Source organism: Mustela putorius, unplaced genomic scaffold (genome assembly GCF_011764305.1).
Source record: "Mustela putorius furo isolate JIRA1106 unplaced genomic scaffold, ASM1176430v1.1 tig00003845_pilon_pilon_pilon, whole genome shotgun sequence".
Taxonomy (NCBI): domain Eukaryota; kingdom Metazoa; phylum Chordata; class Mammalia; order Carnivora; family Mustelidae; genus Mustela; species Mustela putorius.
In genome coordinates this window covers 21,569,953-21,585,127 of record NW_025421998.1, presented here as the reverse complement: position 1 = coordinate 21,585,127, position 15,175 = coordinate 21,569,953, and the positions used below count along the sequence as shown (strand labels likewise).

Sequence of the window (15,175 nt, the reverse complement as noted above, 5' to 3'; positions counted from 1 at the left end):
CCCCCTTCCTGCCCCTCAGCTTCTGAGGAGAAAAGGTAGAAAACTGCAAAAACAAAGTTTAAACCAAGAAAAGTTTGAAAAGGCAAGAGCGCTGATGTGTGTTTGGGCAAGGCCGTGACAGAGCTAGTGGCAGAGGGACCCATCGTGGGCCGCAGAGAGCGCGGACACAGGGTTGCCATTGGGAGGGGAACGCACAGATGTTGGGGAAAGGAGGAGAATCAGAACAGAGCCAGGAAAAGTTCAAAGATTAGCTCATGGGCAACTGCAGAATGTGACTTTACAATCACAAAAACGGTAAAGGTGAAGGAGAAGGCTGCTGGCTTTGACGAAAGGCAATGGTGTACTTTTACATGTGTTTTTGTCAGATAGATGTTTCCTCTACACTGTGCTAGGGCCAGAGAATGGAAGTGAACCAACCCCTTTCTCTTCTACCAGTTTGCTTTCCTTTTTCAAAGAAATGAAGCAAAAATGCATGGCATGAGTCAGAAAACTGTGCTTCTTGGCATATTTCTAAAAAATTTCAAGTGCTTAAGGTTTCTTTCACCTGAAAGTTTAACATGAAAAATATGCAGAATCCTCCATGATCCCCTTCTAAAAAGGAAAAAAGAAAGGCCATTTCCATTTTTGTAAACTTTCTGTTCTTCCGCTGGACAACTAGTACATTCATTTTTCTCTTTAAAAGCTAGTTGTTTCCAGTGGCATTAAATACAATTTATTTTTAGGATAATTACTGTGAAATCCAAGATTTTTTTTTCTTGCGCTTTAAAAACTAAATGATAAAAGTGAAACGTGAGGGATATAGACATCCAATCAAATCCAGTAATTCTGATGCATGTTATTCTGAGAATCAGTAACAGGTCTTGGCAAGCTGCGTGTGAAGAGTACAGGCTCCTCTTCCTCTGTTTCTGAAACTGGTGATGCAAGCGCTCCCACCCTTTTCTGAGAACACAGGACGCCTGACTCAGGCAGGCAGCAGCGGTGGCTCTTAAAACTGTGCATCCCTGCTGGGGTAAGCACCGCCTGCAAACATGAAGCCTGTCAGCTGGTGCTGGCTGAGCTCGGCTGTCCTTGCCGCTTTCAGCTTGTTGGTTGCAGGAAACAATGAAACGGAGGAAATTAAAGATGAAAGGATCAGGGATTCCTGCCCAGTGAGACTAGAAAGCAGCGGGAAATGCGAGGAGGGCGGCGAATGCCCCTACCAGGTGAGCCTGCCCCCTTTGACGATTCAGCTCCCCAGGCAGTTCAGTAGGATCGAGGAGGTGTTCAAGGAAGTCCAGAACCTCAAGGAAATGGTAAATACCCTGAAGAAATCGTGCCAGGACTGCAAACTGCAGGCTGACGACAGCCGGGCCCCCGGCAGAAATGGACTGCTGTCACCTAGCCCAGGATCCCTGGGAGAAGCTGATGACAACAGAGTACAAGAATTAGAGAGTGAGGTGAACAAGCTGTCCTCTGATCTCAAGAATGCAAAGGAGGAGATCGACCTGCTTCAGGGTCGCCTGGAGAAGCTCAATCTTGTAAATATGAACAATATAGAAAGTTATGTTGATAGCAAAGTGGCAAATCTAACTTCGGCAGTCAACAGTTTGGACGGCAAGTGTTCATCCAAGTGTCCCATTCAAGAAGAAATACAGTCACGTCCAGGTAGGTACAATGTCTTCTTATCACTTGTTCATGAATATTATATAGCTACACAGTATCTGTAAACATTAACCTGAGCAAATAAGTTGAATACATGACAGATGAAATAAAGTGAGCCTTTTATTCATCAAGCTAGTACAGGAAAAACTAATATCTTTGCAAATGTGACCACAGAAACAATCTAAGACTAAATTACAAAAATCATAATTAGTTCTGTATCCTGTGAAAGCACTTCCAATTTCAAGGAGCTTATTTCCTAATGCCAGAGCTACACACAAACTGAAGAAAAGAGACATTATTTCTTAATGTTTCAGTGCATTTAACTTCTCTCTTCACTGACATGTTTGAAAACAATGGAGATAGTGCAATATTTCCAGTTATGCTTTGTTCGTTGGAAATCAGTTTCCTGTGGTTCGCTGACTACTCCTTTTCATGTGGCCACAAGGAATCTTTGAAAGATTTTACACTATCTGCAGTTCATAATCCCAAATATCTAGTGAAAATAGATAGAATAAAAGCAGCTATATGGCTTCATGTGTGTGCAGAACTTTTTGCTTCAAATGGCCCCAAAACATTTTAAGGGGAGAGTTTTGGCATGCCAGAAGACCACAGACTTAACTACTACTTCTTTTTTTTTTTTTAAGATTTTATTTATTTATTTGACAGAGATCACAAGTAGGCAGAGAGGCAGTCAGAGAGAGAGGAAGGGAAGCAGGCCCCCTGCTGAGCAGAGAGCCCAATGCGGGACTCGATCCCAGGACCCTGAGATCATGACCTGAGCCGAAGGCAGCAGCTTAACCCACTGAGCCACCCAGGCACCCTTAACTACTACTTCTTACCTGCTTTACTACTACTATGCCCACAAACTTCTAGCTGTAGCACTGGTTCCTCTAAATTCTAGCTTTCTACCTGAGTTCCTGGGACCTGTTGCTGATGGTCTTGCTACACTTTGGAAAGGCATTCCTGCATTGAAACCTCCACTTACCATGAGTGTTAAGTTGAAGGGATATGGTGCCTGGGCACAGAGATCACATTCATTTGGAACAAGCACCTCATGTGTGCTCCAGCCCTAGGGAATCTGCCAGGGATCTGAAGGTAGACAGGGCTTTCAAGGACCACTGTTGCTAATACTTCTGGGAGCCTGTATCTGAATGTATCCTGCACTGCAAGGCAGAGGCTCACGTCTTAGTGCCATGTCTGGGCACACATTAGATTCCATGCTGCATGGCTACTTGTAATAACAGGTACAAGATTCAACCATCTATTTCTGTACTAAAAGTTTGGGGGAAGTATTGGAATATTTTGAGTTCTAAACACACGAGTAGATTTTTTTTGTGCCTCTGAGTAGTTCATATTAAATTTGCCTTATCTGGCCTAGATCTTTCTAAGAAATATTTGAGAGTAAATATCTGTATTTGATTCCTACAGATCCATGGTAACCGTTTATTATACTTTCCCTGGCCATAACCACCTATTGTTTCTTTCTAGAAACCAAACATATGAAACACTGGCTAAACACTTCCCAAGTAATAAATTTAGGTTAAGAATACTGGTATATTATTCAAAAAAAATTTTTTTTTACTTGATCTTCTTTATTTAGTTGTCAAGTGAGTAAAACAAATGGGAATTTATGATCCATTCTGTATGTTAGAATTTTAACACATCATTTGGAACATATGTCCTCTAAAACTTTATGATAGAGGAGGGTATTGGCCTCTTGAGGTGAAAGGAAACAGAAAGAAATTTGTGCTTTTTCTCTATATGTGGAATGCAGTTCAGGGGAGTTGGAAGCATCTGACCTTTAGGACTAAGGAATGCAGTAATTACAAGAACAAGGCTCACAGCCAGCCAGATCTCAGGATGCGTCCTGGTTCTGCCTCTTAATGCTTCTGTGAACTTGGGCGAGTCACTGACTCTCTTTGAGCCTAAATGTCCTCACTGACAGATTGGAAATAATACCTACATCATAAGGTCAATGTGCAGAGTAAATGTGAAAATGTTAAGTCTTTGGCAGAATGCCTAGAACACATACATAGCACTCACTAAATATTAGCTACATTACTAAAACTATTTTATTGATGAGGATCTTGTTGTACATTGTGAACATTAGCACTACGATTACCAGCCAAGAGTCATGCTGGAGAGCCTTGACTGGTTTTATAACACCAAGTTCTTCTTCTGAGGCCTTAAATAAACATTTGCTAAACAGGTTCAAGTAAGTTTTGCAGAGCAAGGTTGCATTAACACCTTCGATTGAATTATCAAACTGCTTTTGTAAATATAAAGAATTTTTAAGATGCATAGTTTTTATTAACAGAGTCCAATGCCTTTCTCTTCTTCCCCCTTCAGTTCAACACCTAATATATAAAGATTGCTCTGACTACCACACAATAGGCAAGAGAAGCAGTGAGATCTACAGAGTTACACCGGATCCCAAAAACAGTAGCTTTGAAGTTTTCTGTGACATGGAGACCATGGGGGGAGGCTGGACTGTGCTGCAGGCCCGTCTCGACGGAAGCACCAACTTCACCAGAATGTGGCGAGACTACAAAGTAGGTTTTGGCAATCTCCGAAGAGAATTTTGGCTGGGGAATGATAAAATTCATCTTTTGACCAAGAGTAAGGATATGATTCTAAGAATAGATCTCGAAGACTTTAATGGCGTCAAGCTCTATGCCTTATATGATCAGTTTTACGTGGCCAATGAGTTTCTCAGATACCGTTTACACGTTGGTAACTATAATGGCACAGCTGGAGATGCCTTACATTTCAGTAAACATTACAACCATGATATGAAGTTCTTCACTACCCCAGATAGGGACAATGATCGATATCCCTCGGGGAACTGTGGGCTCTATTACAGTTCAGGCTGGTGGTTTGATGCATGTCTTTCTGCAAACTTAAATGGCAAATATTATCACCAAAAATACAGAGGTGTCCGCAATGGGATTTTCTGGGGCACCTGGCCTGGGATAAGTGAGGCACAGCCTGGTGGTTACAAGTCCTCCTTCAAAGAGGCCAAAATGATGATTAGACCCAAGCACTTTAAACCATAAATCACTAATGCTCATTTCTCTCAGTATTCATTACCTAATAGGGCAATTAATTCTTTCAGCACTTTGGAATGTATTTCATACTCCTTTTCTATGACTAAAAATTTATCTCTTTAAGCAGTGGGTTCTTATGCTACACAGCATTTGAAATAAAGCTAAAGAAACATACATTTTAAAGGAGTTCTTTGTTGCTGTTACACTGTTATCCACATGAATACTTGCAAAAGCAAGTGGGATTATTGAGAATTACACAAGTAGATTTATGATTTTTCTTAATTTCTATAGTTGAAAAGCTTTCTATTTACTTGTATTACTCACTATAATTATGAAATCATTGTTTATTTAGCAGGCTGAATTCTTAGACAAGTAATCTGAATTTTTATTATGACTTAGAGGCATTTAAAGGTTGATCACTCTTTTTAGGCTGTCCTCAGTTATTGGGTATTTCTTTGTCTCTGAATACCCTAATCCATATTCTGAGATAAACTTTCTCAATTTGCGACATTTACTTTGGTATATATATATATATATATATATATATATATATATATATATGTAAAACCTGCCCAGGTATTATTTGTGAAATGTAAAATATTTGTCATTTAAAATATTTTAAAAGTGTTAGCATGATGTCACTACTAAAAGCATTCAGAAAATTCAACCATAAAGACCCTGTTTTAAAGGTAATTAATTCACAGTTAATAACGCTTTAGGTGTTGCATGGTGAAAACTACTTTAATATAAAAGTTAGCTTCCTTTGCTCTGTGTGCACAACGGTTTTTAATTTAAGATTGTTCAGTACTGTGTATGACTACTGGTAGGCTTTCTTTGGAAGGATAGGTATGGGTGGGGAATAAGGCATGTATTTATAGACTAGAATATTCTGAAGGCCAAAGCATTCATATCCAAAGCAATAGTGATTCGCTTCATTAAAGCTAAGTTTTATGGGACATATAAATTTTGAAATATATAGTACTTCAAATATTATGTATTTTAATCCTAACTCTGGTGTATTGCTTATTTTTTTTAGAAATTTAAATACAAGTGTTTATTTTTTTAACCAAACTAAAATATCTAAAACTTTTATAATTCACCAATTCTGGAGTGTAGGTATCACTACAAAAGTAGTGTGTTAAATTTCATCACCGTAAAAAGAGATCATTTCAGAGAGAACAGTAGAATTCTGTTGAACATTGAAAAAATTCTCTAGAATAAAATTTGAATAAAATAATGTATATGAGTCATAGAAATATATTTAATCTTTAATTACTAGTTTGTTTCTACTGCCATAACCAAGTTTTCAAAATAAACGCACAAAGATGCAACTTTACTCCTTTGAAAATGATTAAGGAGGATAGTTGCTTTAGGTAACAAATTAACTTTTTCAAATATTGCCTTTTACAGAAAATTCTAACCAAAGAGAAGCATGATATTCTTTTTAAAAAATATATGTATGAGATACAAAGTTTTCAGGTATAGATGATAAAAATTAGGTTATTATGAACACTATTAAAATGTTAAAGCAAGATAAATGCAGATAGAATTATGAGACCAAAGTGTAAAACATCATTGTAGATTTCAAAGACTTCATATCTACTCAATAGTTTAATAAATGTAACTGATTTTCTCTTCATTTCTCTCTCTTTTAAAAGAAGATTACACAGATTTTTATATTATATAATGTATTTATTTCAGATAAGAAGATTTTCATTTATTATATGTAATTATTAATATGTGTAGGTTTAAGTAAATTTATGTGATCAAAAACTGACTCATGAGGCCAGATCTTATCTTCTAAAACTTCTATTTCTCACAATGAAAAAAAGAAAAAAAATGGACTCTTCACAAAATAACATTTCTAAAGAAAAGTAGCTCATACACTGAGTTTCCATCAACTTAATGGGAACAGGGTATCATTTCAGGAGATTTCACAAATAATTCATTAATCCATGTAAATACTCAAAAGCTTGTCCTCTTATCTTTCTACCTTTCAAAGGATCAAATTTTATTTTTCATTAACTTTTATGGTATTTTCCTAATAAAAAGTCTTGTGACATAGAAATTCCTTTTTAGAATCATTTCTTTTTTTTATTTCATGTCTTTTATAGAATATATATTATACTTTGATCATCTTTAACATGTTGATGAAAATAGATTATATCTGAGAGTCTTTTGCCTTAACTATTCACTAATGTATGTAAATGTTCATAAACATGGATTATTAACAAATATTTCAGAGTCTTTGTTCCATTTTAAACGCTAGTATTTATCTTAAGACTTTATTTCTAAGCTTTATCATTCTTTGAAAATGTTGACTAAAATTAGTCCTTAGAAAATCCAAGTAAAACTAATTCACTCATTGCTGAGAAGAAAAATTAAATTTTTCTTATAAGCAGTAACACTTCAAATGAACAGATGACACATCTGTCCAGTAAAAAAAAAAAGAGCTTAAGTATACAAAGTATGAAAGATATCCTAGAAACAAAATTTTCCAGTCCTTATTTTTTAATGGCTACTCAAGGAAAGGTTTTAAGGGCGCCTGGGTGGCTCAGTGGGTTAAGCCGCTGCCTTCGGCTCAGGTCATGATCTCAGGGTCCTGGGATCGAGTCCCGCATTGGGCTCTCTGCTCAGCAGGGAGCCTGCTTCCCTCTCTCTCTCTCTCTGCCTGCCTCTCCATCTACTTGTGATTTCTCTCTGTCAAATAAATAAATAAAATCTTTAAAAGTAAGAGTGATGGGTAATGTCATCATGATAAGCTTTTGTTCATAATTCTTTTTTTTAATGTATAAATAGGCTTATGTCTTTAACAATCCTGTAAAATAAAAGTTTTAATCTTCACAATTGTTTATTTTTGCAATGTGGAAACATTAAATATTACTGTTTGTAAAATAATATATATATTTACTCTTGTCTGAAAAGTTACATAGTGTTTACCTACTTAGACTTTACCTTTGACTCTATAAAGATTTTAACGAGTGTTCTTTCATTAACAGGAAAATAGGCAAATACAGGAACACCATTCTCTTATTTCCCTCCAGAATACTGTTGACACATTGGAAATAAGAAAGTTTCAGTTTCCTTTTGTAGCATTCAGCTCCATCTTTTTCCATCATATAGTGTTGCTGCACTGGCTCAGCCCTTATCAACTCCTTTGGATAATGCAAACGCTTTCTCACGGTGACCCATGCCCCCAGTTTCAATCTGTTGCAAAACACCCTCCATTTCACTGTCAGAGGGACTATTCAGAAATGCAATTCTGATCATATTATTCCAGCAACCCCTCATTTCCTATTGTATAAAAATTCAGCAAATAAGCCCCTTGGTGGATTGGTCTCTGCCTCCCCTTTCACTGTCCTGTCTGCCACTATGTATACTCCTGCCACACTGAATGCCTTGCTGTTCTCAACCATTCCCCATGTTCTCTGTGTTGTTTGCTATTTGGATATTCCCTTGGTCTAGATAGAATGCCATGCTCAACCCCAGCTGAGTTTTGTCCTGTCGCTCATGATTAAGAGCAGGGACTCAGGAGCTGGACTTGCTAGATTTGAATTTCAGCTCCACCCTTTGTAAGCTGCGGGATCACAAGCAAAGACTGTCTCTTGGTTCTTTCAGTTTTAAAAGGGAAAACAGTAGAATCTGCCTGGGGCAGGGGGGTGGGGGGGGAGAATCTGCCTGATACAGTTACTGAGAGGGTTAAATGAGATAATATACAGGAAACACCTAGAACTTGTGTGTGCACCTGGGCGTGTGTTTATCTTCATCATCCAATATAGTTATCTATTTGGGGCAGTCTGTTCTGATAACATTAGGAGGGGGTTGTTAACTCTCTTCTTGGGTCCTATACCATCCTATATATTCCTTTTATATATATAACATTATTCAACAAGGGTTCTGCCTTGATACCAATCTGTTTGGCTAGGATGTAGAGCCAATTTGAGATTGTGAATGCAGGCTAATACAGGTGAGAAGTGGTTGAAGCCGGAGGGGAAATATGGCAAGAGAGGATATATGGTGGATTGGGTACATACACCAGCAGGCCTTTAGAAGGGGTTCTGGGAACATACCTGTGGACACAGTCATGCAGAAGGGTAAGGCAATACCAGAACAGACAGCAATTGGTCTATCTAACTGTGTTCCTAAAGAAAAATTTTTTTTCATACTTGTTATACCATACTGTAATTTTGAAATTAATTTTAATCAAACAGAATCCATGAATGCTTTAGTTAAAAAAAAATCACAATTAGACTAAAGACCCCTTTGCAAACTACCGTCAATTCCAAGGTAACAGGGCAGAGGTGGCTGAGTCCAAACTGATTTCACTCTGGGTCTTGTCAAAATGCGATGTCTACGGAATCATATCTGTGCCAGGTTTCTTTTGTTTATTGACTGGGAAGAATTGGAAGTGAGACTAGAAATGAGGAAAATTGGGCTTACTTTGGAGAACTTAGTCCCCCGAATTCCCACATGTTCCTGAGCCTCCTTTGCTCTTTAAAGTGCCCCCCCCCCCCAGTGAGAAGTCTCCTCTTGCTGGAAGATGGGATGAGAGATATTAATTGTCCCTTTAGGCTCCTTTATTCCACTCCTTGGCCTCTCCACACCTGTAACCAGGGCATGCTCTCATGTCAATTGTGAAGTCAAATTGGAGGAGAAGCTTATACAGGAATTTGCTAGTTTTTATCAGTAGGAAAGGAAAACATGTAAGGACAGATTTTGAGATTGCGTGACGAAAGGAGAAAAAACAGACTTTCATATGTGACTGAATCTATTGATATGGGTATATTTACCAGAATTTCTGATTTCAATGGGCTAGCTTGAGCAGATATGTTTGGTTCTAATAGTTCTTGATCAGTTAACGCAAACCTAGTTTCAACAGCAACTTCATGCTAACTAAAATGAAGAAGCCAGAAATGCCTTGGAATTAAAGGACTTAAGGAGATAGAAATGTTAGAGTGGATTCAGGTGTGATTCATTCAAAAAGTATTCACTGAATGTATACCATGTGCCAGACAGTCTTCAAGAAAGCCAGAGATATATTAGTTATCAAAAACCCTATACTCAGGGAGATTATATCTTATCAGAGGAAATGAATAAATAAACAATATGTAAGAAATGCCATAAAAAATTCAACAGAGCAAAGGAGATAAGGAGTATAACAGGAAGGATGTTATTTTACATAGGCAGTCTGGGAAGACCTCCCGGAGGAGGTGACATTTGAACAGAATCTTAAAGATAGGAGAGAATGAGTCAGGCAGATAGCTAGAGGATATCTAGGCAAAGGAAGCCAATCCCTTTGGCTGTTGGGATCTTAAAAGGATCACTCTTGTTGAGTGGAGACATGATGGAAGCATGAACACTAGTCTGACAGTGTTTGCAATGATCTTGGAGAGAGATGTGCACCACAGTGCTTGCAATGAAGTGGGTCCTTAAAGCTGACCAAATTTGCCAATCAAAGATCGGGGGGACGGCGAAAAGATCAGAGGTATCACAAGGACAGGATTTTGACCTGACCAACTCTGAGGGATGGAGCTGCTGTTAATTGAGGTGGAGAAGGCTGCAGGGGTAGCCTGTCTGGAAAGTGTAGCGGGGGTTGGGTAAGGGATGGTGGTCAGCAGTTCTGAACATTCTAAGTTCAGATACTGATAATACACCAGAATACATTTCTAGGGGCATCTGGGTGACTCAGTCAGTTAAGCATCTGCCTATGGCTCAGGTCATGATCCCGGGGTCCTGGGATCCAGCCCCCCATCCGGCTCCCTGCTCAGCAGGGAACCTGCTTCTCCCTCTGCCTCCTCCCTTACTCCTGCTCCCTCTCTCTCCGTTTCTTAAATGAATAAATAATTTTTGTTTTTTAAAAAGGAAACCAATACATCTCTATCTTCAGAAATACTAGAAAGTAGATGGTAATACATCCATGGGCCTAGATGGGATCACTAGTAATTAAGAGGACCCGGAGCAAAGACTTCCAGGGAAGTCCAGCTGGAGATAAGGAGGAACCAGCATGGTGGCGCTCACCCGCCCACCCTGTAACGGTTGTTTCAGAGGTCACACAGCTGCTGCCCTACGGAGAGGGTAGAAATCTATTCCCGCTGCAGCAGCTTTCTCTAGATTATTCTACATTTAGATGTGCTTTTCCCTGCTTCTGTCAGCACCACTATTTTGAGGAGTTACTAGATGTCTTAAAAGCGGTTATGGTAGTCTAGACACGGTATTCCAGAAATCACTGCTCGCGACTTAGGCAGTCACTTCACAGTGAAGGGAGGAGGCAATGATCTGTGGAAGCCTCAGATACTGCATCTTCTGGGAGGCAGCACTGTGTGTTATCATGTAGAATACTGTGTGTTGTTGTTGTTTTAGAGATTCATTTATTTATGAGAGAGAGAGAGAGAATGTGTGTGAGCCGGGGAGGGGCAAAGGCAGAGGCAGAGAGAGAATCTTAAGCAGGCTCTATGCCCAGTGTGGAGCCCAACATGGGGCTGGATCTCACAACCTGGAGATCACAACCTGAGCCAAAGTCAAGAGTCAGATGCTTAACTGACTGAGCCTCCCAGGCACCCTGGATTTGATGTGTTTACGTGTATGTGTATATATATAGCAGAAGAATATGAACTAGGTCAAAGAGCTAAAAATGTTCTTTGTTAACAGTGTAATGCCCAAGTTTGAGTAATCAGGTTATAGTCATTTTAAATCATTAGGGTACAAGTTTGCTATGATTATAAACCTTTAGTTAACCAGAGGCTGGTTTTACTCTTTATTTTTAGACACAGTGATATTAAAATTTGTTTTTTCCAAAAGTTATCCCAGTTAGCAATAATAGAAATCTTGTATATCTAGTAGATTTCAAAGTGAAAATAGCTAGAAAACACACTAGAATATCTGTATATCAATCTGACTGGCAATTCCCACTTAATGTAGGGTCTGAGTGGAAATGAGTATAGTCATCTGTAGATGGGTAGGGTCCCCTGTGGTGTATACACACACATAAACACACAGACATACATGTATGATACACATGCAGGTTTATGTATGTTATTTGTAACACAGGCTATAATACACAAGGAAACCTGTCCATTCAAATAAAATAGATACGCAGCTCATAGAGTCAAAAGTCAATACAACAAAATCACCATGGGGCCAATAGCTAGCTTATTTTGAATGATGCTATTTAAAATAGATTGCCATAAAAGAATTTCAGATAGTTTTCTTTAAATCCCCTATAACAAATTCTATGCTATTAATGCTGCCGTTATTCCTTGAAGTGTCTCTTTTTTGCTGCCTCTCTTCTCCTCCAGAACCCTCTAGCATGGCTCCTTCCACTTTGCTCCTTCTATTCCTTGACAACTTCTCTGTCAGGTCAGCAGCCTACTGTCCCCATGTCCATATTTAATTCTGCCTCTGCACTTTTGCTCACTTAAAGTCCCAGGGGTAAACCAAAATTAAAAACATGATCTAGCAAATTCACAATCAGCATCTTTGTAGACATCACAAGGTATCTCAAAAAGTTCTATATTATTTTATTAGTCATTTTCAGAAGGAAACCTACATAAGACCTCTGAGGAAATAAACTCTTCTTTCAAAATTCCCCCCCCAAAAAACATATTTATAAATAAATGGCTTTTTTGTCTTAGCCTCTTAAGATAACTGATGTTATGTTTATATTTATTATTTCAATAGAAAAATATATCATTTGCTTACTATATGTGTAGCATGACGCTCTATGTTTATCAAAGTATTTTGGATATGGTTTTTTCCAAATAATAACTATATCAACTCTCAAAATTTGAGCTGAATCTCTAGCATTCAAGGCTTTCCCAAGTAATTAGGATGATTCTATTTAAGATGAATTGATTTTCAATTACAAAAGGCTTCATACGAAGTTTCACCTCATCTGGGATGACTCAGAATCTGAAAACTTGTTCGGTTTTTGTCTGGAAATTGGTTTTCTCATTTTCTGTGGGAAGCAAATAGCTTGTGTTTATGTTGTGAAAGCTTATCAAAGAATGGTCCACAAAACTACTTGTTTACATTTATTTGCCATTCAGCAATGATAGTATCACATTATTTTAGTTAATTAATTAAGCCGTTTTAATTTTTGTTTAGAGATTCTTGCTTCTGAATACTAATAATGATAAGCAGCTGTCACTTGCTGAGTGCCAATCATGTGCTGGACATTTTCCTTGGGGCATTTCCAATGTTCTCTCTGCTATGATTAATGCTGCAATAGGGAGGTCATGTTCTACACTCATTAAGTCTTCCTCGAAAAACCAACCAACCAACCAACATTTGCTCCCTGCAAACTGTTTATTATATGTGGACCATTACCCATTTTCAGCTTTCCTGGCTTTCTTGGTATATTTCTTATAAAACGGGCTAATTTTCCATGACAAATTACCTCTGATGATTCCAAGGTCAAGTACACACAGAAGTAAATCTCAGGGATGCCTGGGTGGCTCAGTTAGTTAAGCCTCTGCCTTCAGCTCAGGTCATGATCCCAGGGTCCTGGGATCGAGCCCTACATTGGACTCCCTGCTCAGCCAGGAGACTGCTTCTCTCTCTCCCTCTGCACCTAACCCCACTCTTGCTCTCTCTCTGTATCAAATAAATAAATAAAATCTAAAAAAAAAAAAAAAAAAAGTAAATCACAGTGTTACCCCTGCTCTGGCTTTCTGTGTGAATTTTTAAAGTGGAAACTGATTCCAATTAAATCTCAACTAGGTGAGGCATATATTTTTTAAAAAATTTTACCAATTACATAACATTCTACTGACAGGAGATATTTTAAAAATTAATACATTTTCAAGTGTGTTAATGTCCCTACTTAACCTAGCTGTTAAAAATTATTTTCTTCCTGCAGCTAAGTCAGAATTTATAACAGCTCTGACAGAAAAGGCCAAACAAGTATTCTTATGCTCTCCAAAAACTATTTTACTTCCATGGTTACATGGCAGAATTCACTGATGAAAACATTCTGCTTAAGCACAAATCACTTTGTAAGTTCTTTGGAAGCCATTTATCTTGATGATGTCCCAAAAGTTCATTTTTGCTTGTTTCCCTTGCCTTTAGAGACATGTCTTAAAAGAGGTACCTGTGCCGATGTTGAAGGATTATACCTAACTGTGTTCTCCTCTAGGATTTTGATGGATTCCTGTCTCACACTTAGTTCTTTCATCCATTTTGAATTTATCTTTCTGTGTGGTGTAAGAGAGTGATCCGGTTTCATTCTTCCGCATGTGGCTGTCCAATTTTCCCAGCACCATTTATTGAAGAGTCTTGTCTTTTTTCCATTGGATATTTTTTCCTGATTTCTCTAAGATTAGTTGACAATAGAGTTGAGGGTCTATTTCTGGGCTCTCTATTCTGTTCCATTGATCTATGTGTCTGTTTTTGTGCCAGTACCATACTGCCTTGATGATCACAGCTTTACAATATAGCTTGAACTAAGGCATTGTGATGACCTCAGCTTTGGTTTTCTTTTTCAACAATCCCCTGGCAATTCAGGTCTTTTCTGGTTCCATACAAATTTTAGTATTGCTTATTCCAGCTCTGTGAAAGATGTCAATGGTATTTTGATTGGGATTGCAATGAAAGTGTAGATTGCTCTGGGCAGCATAGACAACTTTCACAATGTTTATTCTTCCAATCCAGGAGCATGGAATGTTTTTCCATCTCTTTGAGGAAGCCAAAAGATTTCTCATGTAAATGCCAAAGTTGATTTTCACTTATTATATGAAATAATGATTTAAAAATGTAAACATCCCTCACAAACAAATGTGATGGAGACTTCTTATTTCTGTTTTATATTCACGTAAAAATGTTGTCTTTATCTGATCAAGTCAACGATTACAAATCTAGCGAGGCTCTGATACCATGGGTAGTTATGCAAGATGGACAGGAAGACTGATGCTTGTATGACGAACCCAGAGTTGGGGTTTCACATGCTGAACTACTAGAGTAGAGCTTCTCAAACTGTGTCCCTAAAGTTCTGCAGACATATTTATGAATGCCAAAGGAGGCTGGGTAGGAAGAAACCAGGAGAATGTGTGATGCATGAAACAATGTTCACCTAGAACAATCGTGCTTCCATTTTATATCCTGGAGATCCACCGTAAGTTTCACTTGAAGTAGAGGTTTTGTCTTCAAAAAAAGTACTTGAAAATCATTTTCCTCCTGATTGCATATTCCTTGGTGGGGGGCGGCTCAGCCAGCAAAAATAAAACTAGAATAGATGCATGACGATTCTAACTTGGTTGATATTTCTAACAGACGTTTAAAATCTCTGAGGTTTCAGGTGGACTTGATGTGGTTAAATGTGTTCAGAAACTCAGAAGAGTTTTTTTTTTTTTTTTAAGATTTTATTTATGAGAGAGAGAGAGAGGGAGGGAGAGAGAGCGAGCACAGGCAGACAGAATGGCAGGCAGAGGCAGAGGGAGAAGCAGGCTCCCTGCCAAGCAAAGAGCCCGATGTGGGACTCGATCCCAGGATGC

At 38.3% G+C, this 15,175-nt stretch overlaps 2 protein-coding genes across 6 annotated transcripts in view; one reads left to right on the top strand and one right to left on the bottom strand.

Moving 5' to 3' along the window:
• CCDC146 (coiled-coil domain containing 146) overlaps positions 1 to 15,175 on the bottom strand; it is a 120,087-nt gene that overhangs the window by 67,384 nt on the left and 37,528 nt on the right. The gene's annotated exons all lie outside the window — the stretch shown is intronic.
• FGL2 (fibrinogen like 2) lies at positions 914 to 7,532 on the top strand. The gene is made up of 2 exons (XM_004739595.3): positions 914 to 1,644; positions 3,991 to 7,532. Exons 1-2 carry the CDS (start codon positions 1,029 to 1,031, stop codon positions 4,695 to 4,697), a joined length of 1,323 nt encoding a protein of 440 aa, XP_004739652.1. The 5' UTR covers positions 914 to 1,028; the 3' UTR covers positions 4,698 to 7,532.

Coding starts and splice junctions, on each gene's coding strand:
- FGL2 (XM_004739595.3), top strand. CDS start 1,029: ATGAAGCCTGTCAGCTGGTGCTGGCTGAGCTCGGCTGTCCTTGCCGCT. Junction 1,645..3,990: donor AGAAATACAGTCACGTCCAG/GTAGGTACAATG, acceptor TTCCCCCTTCAG/TTCAACACCTAATATATAAA.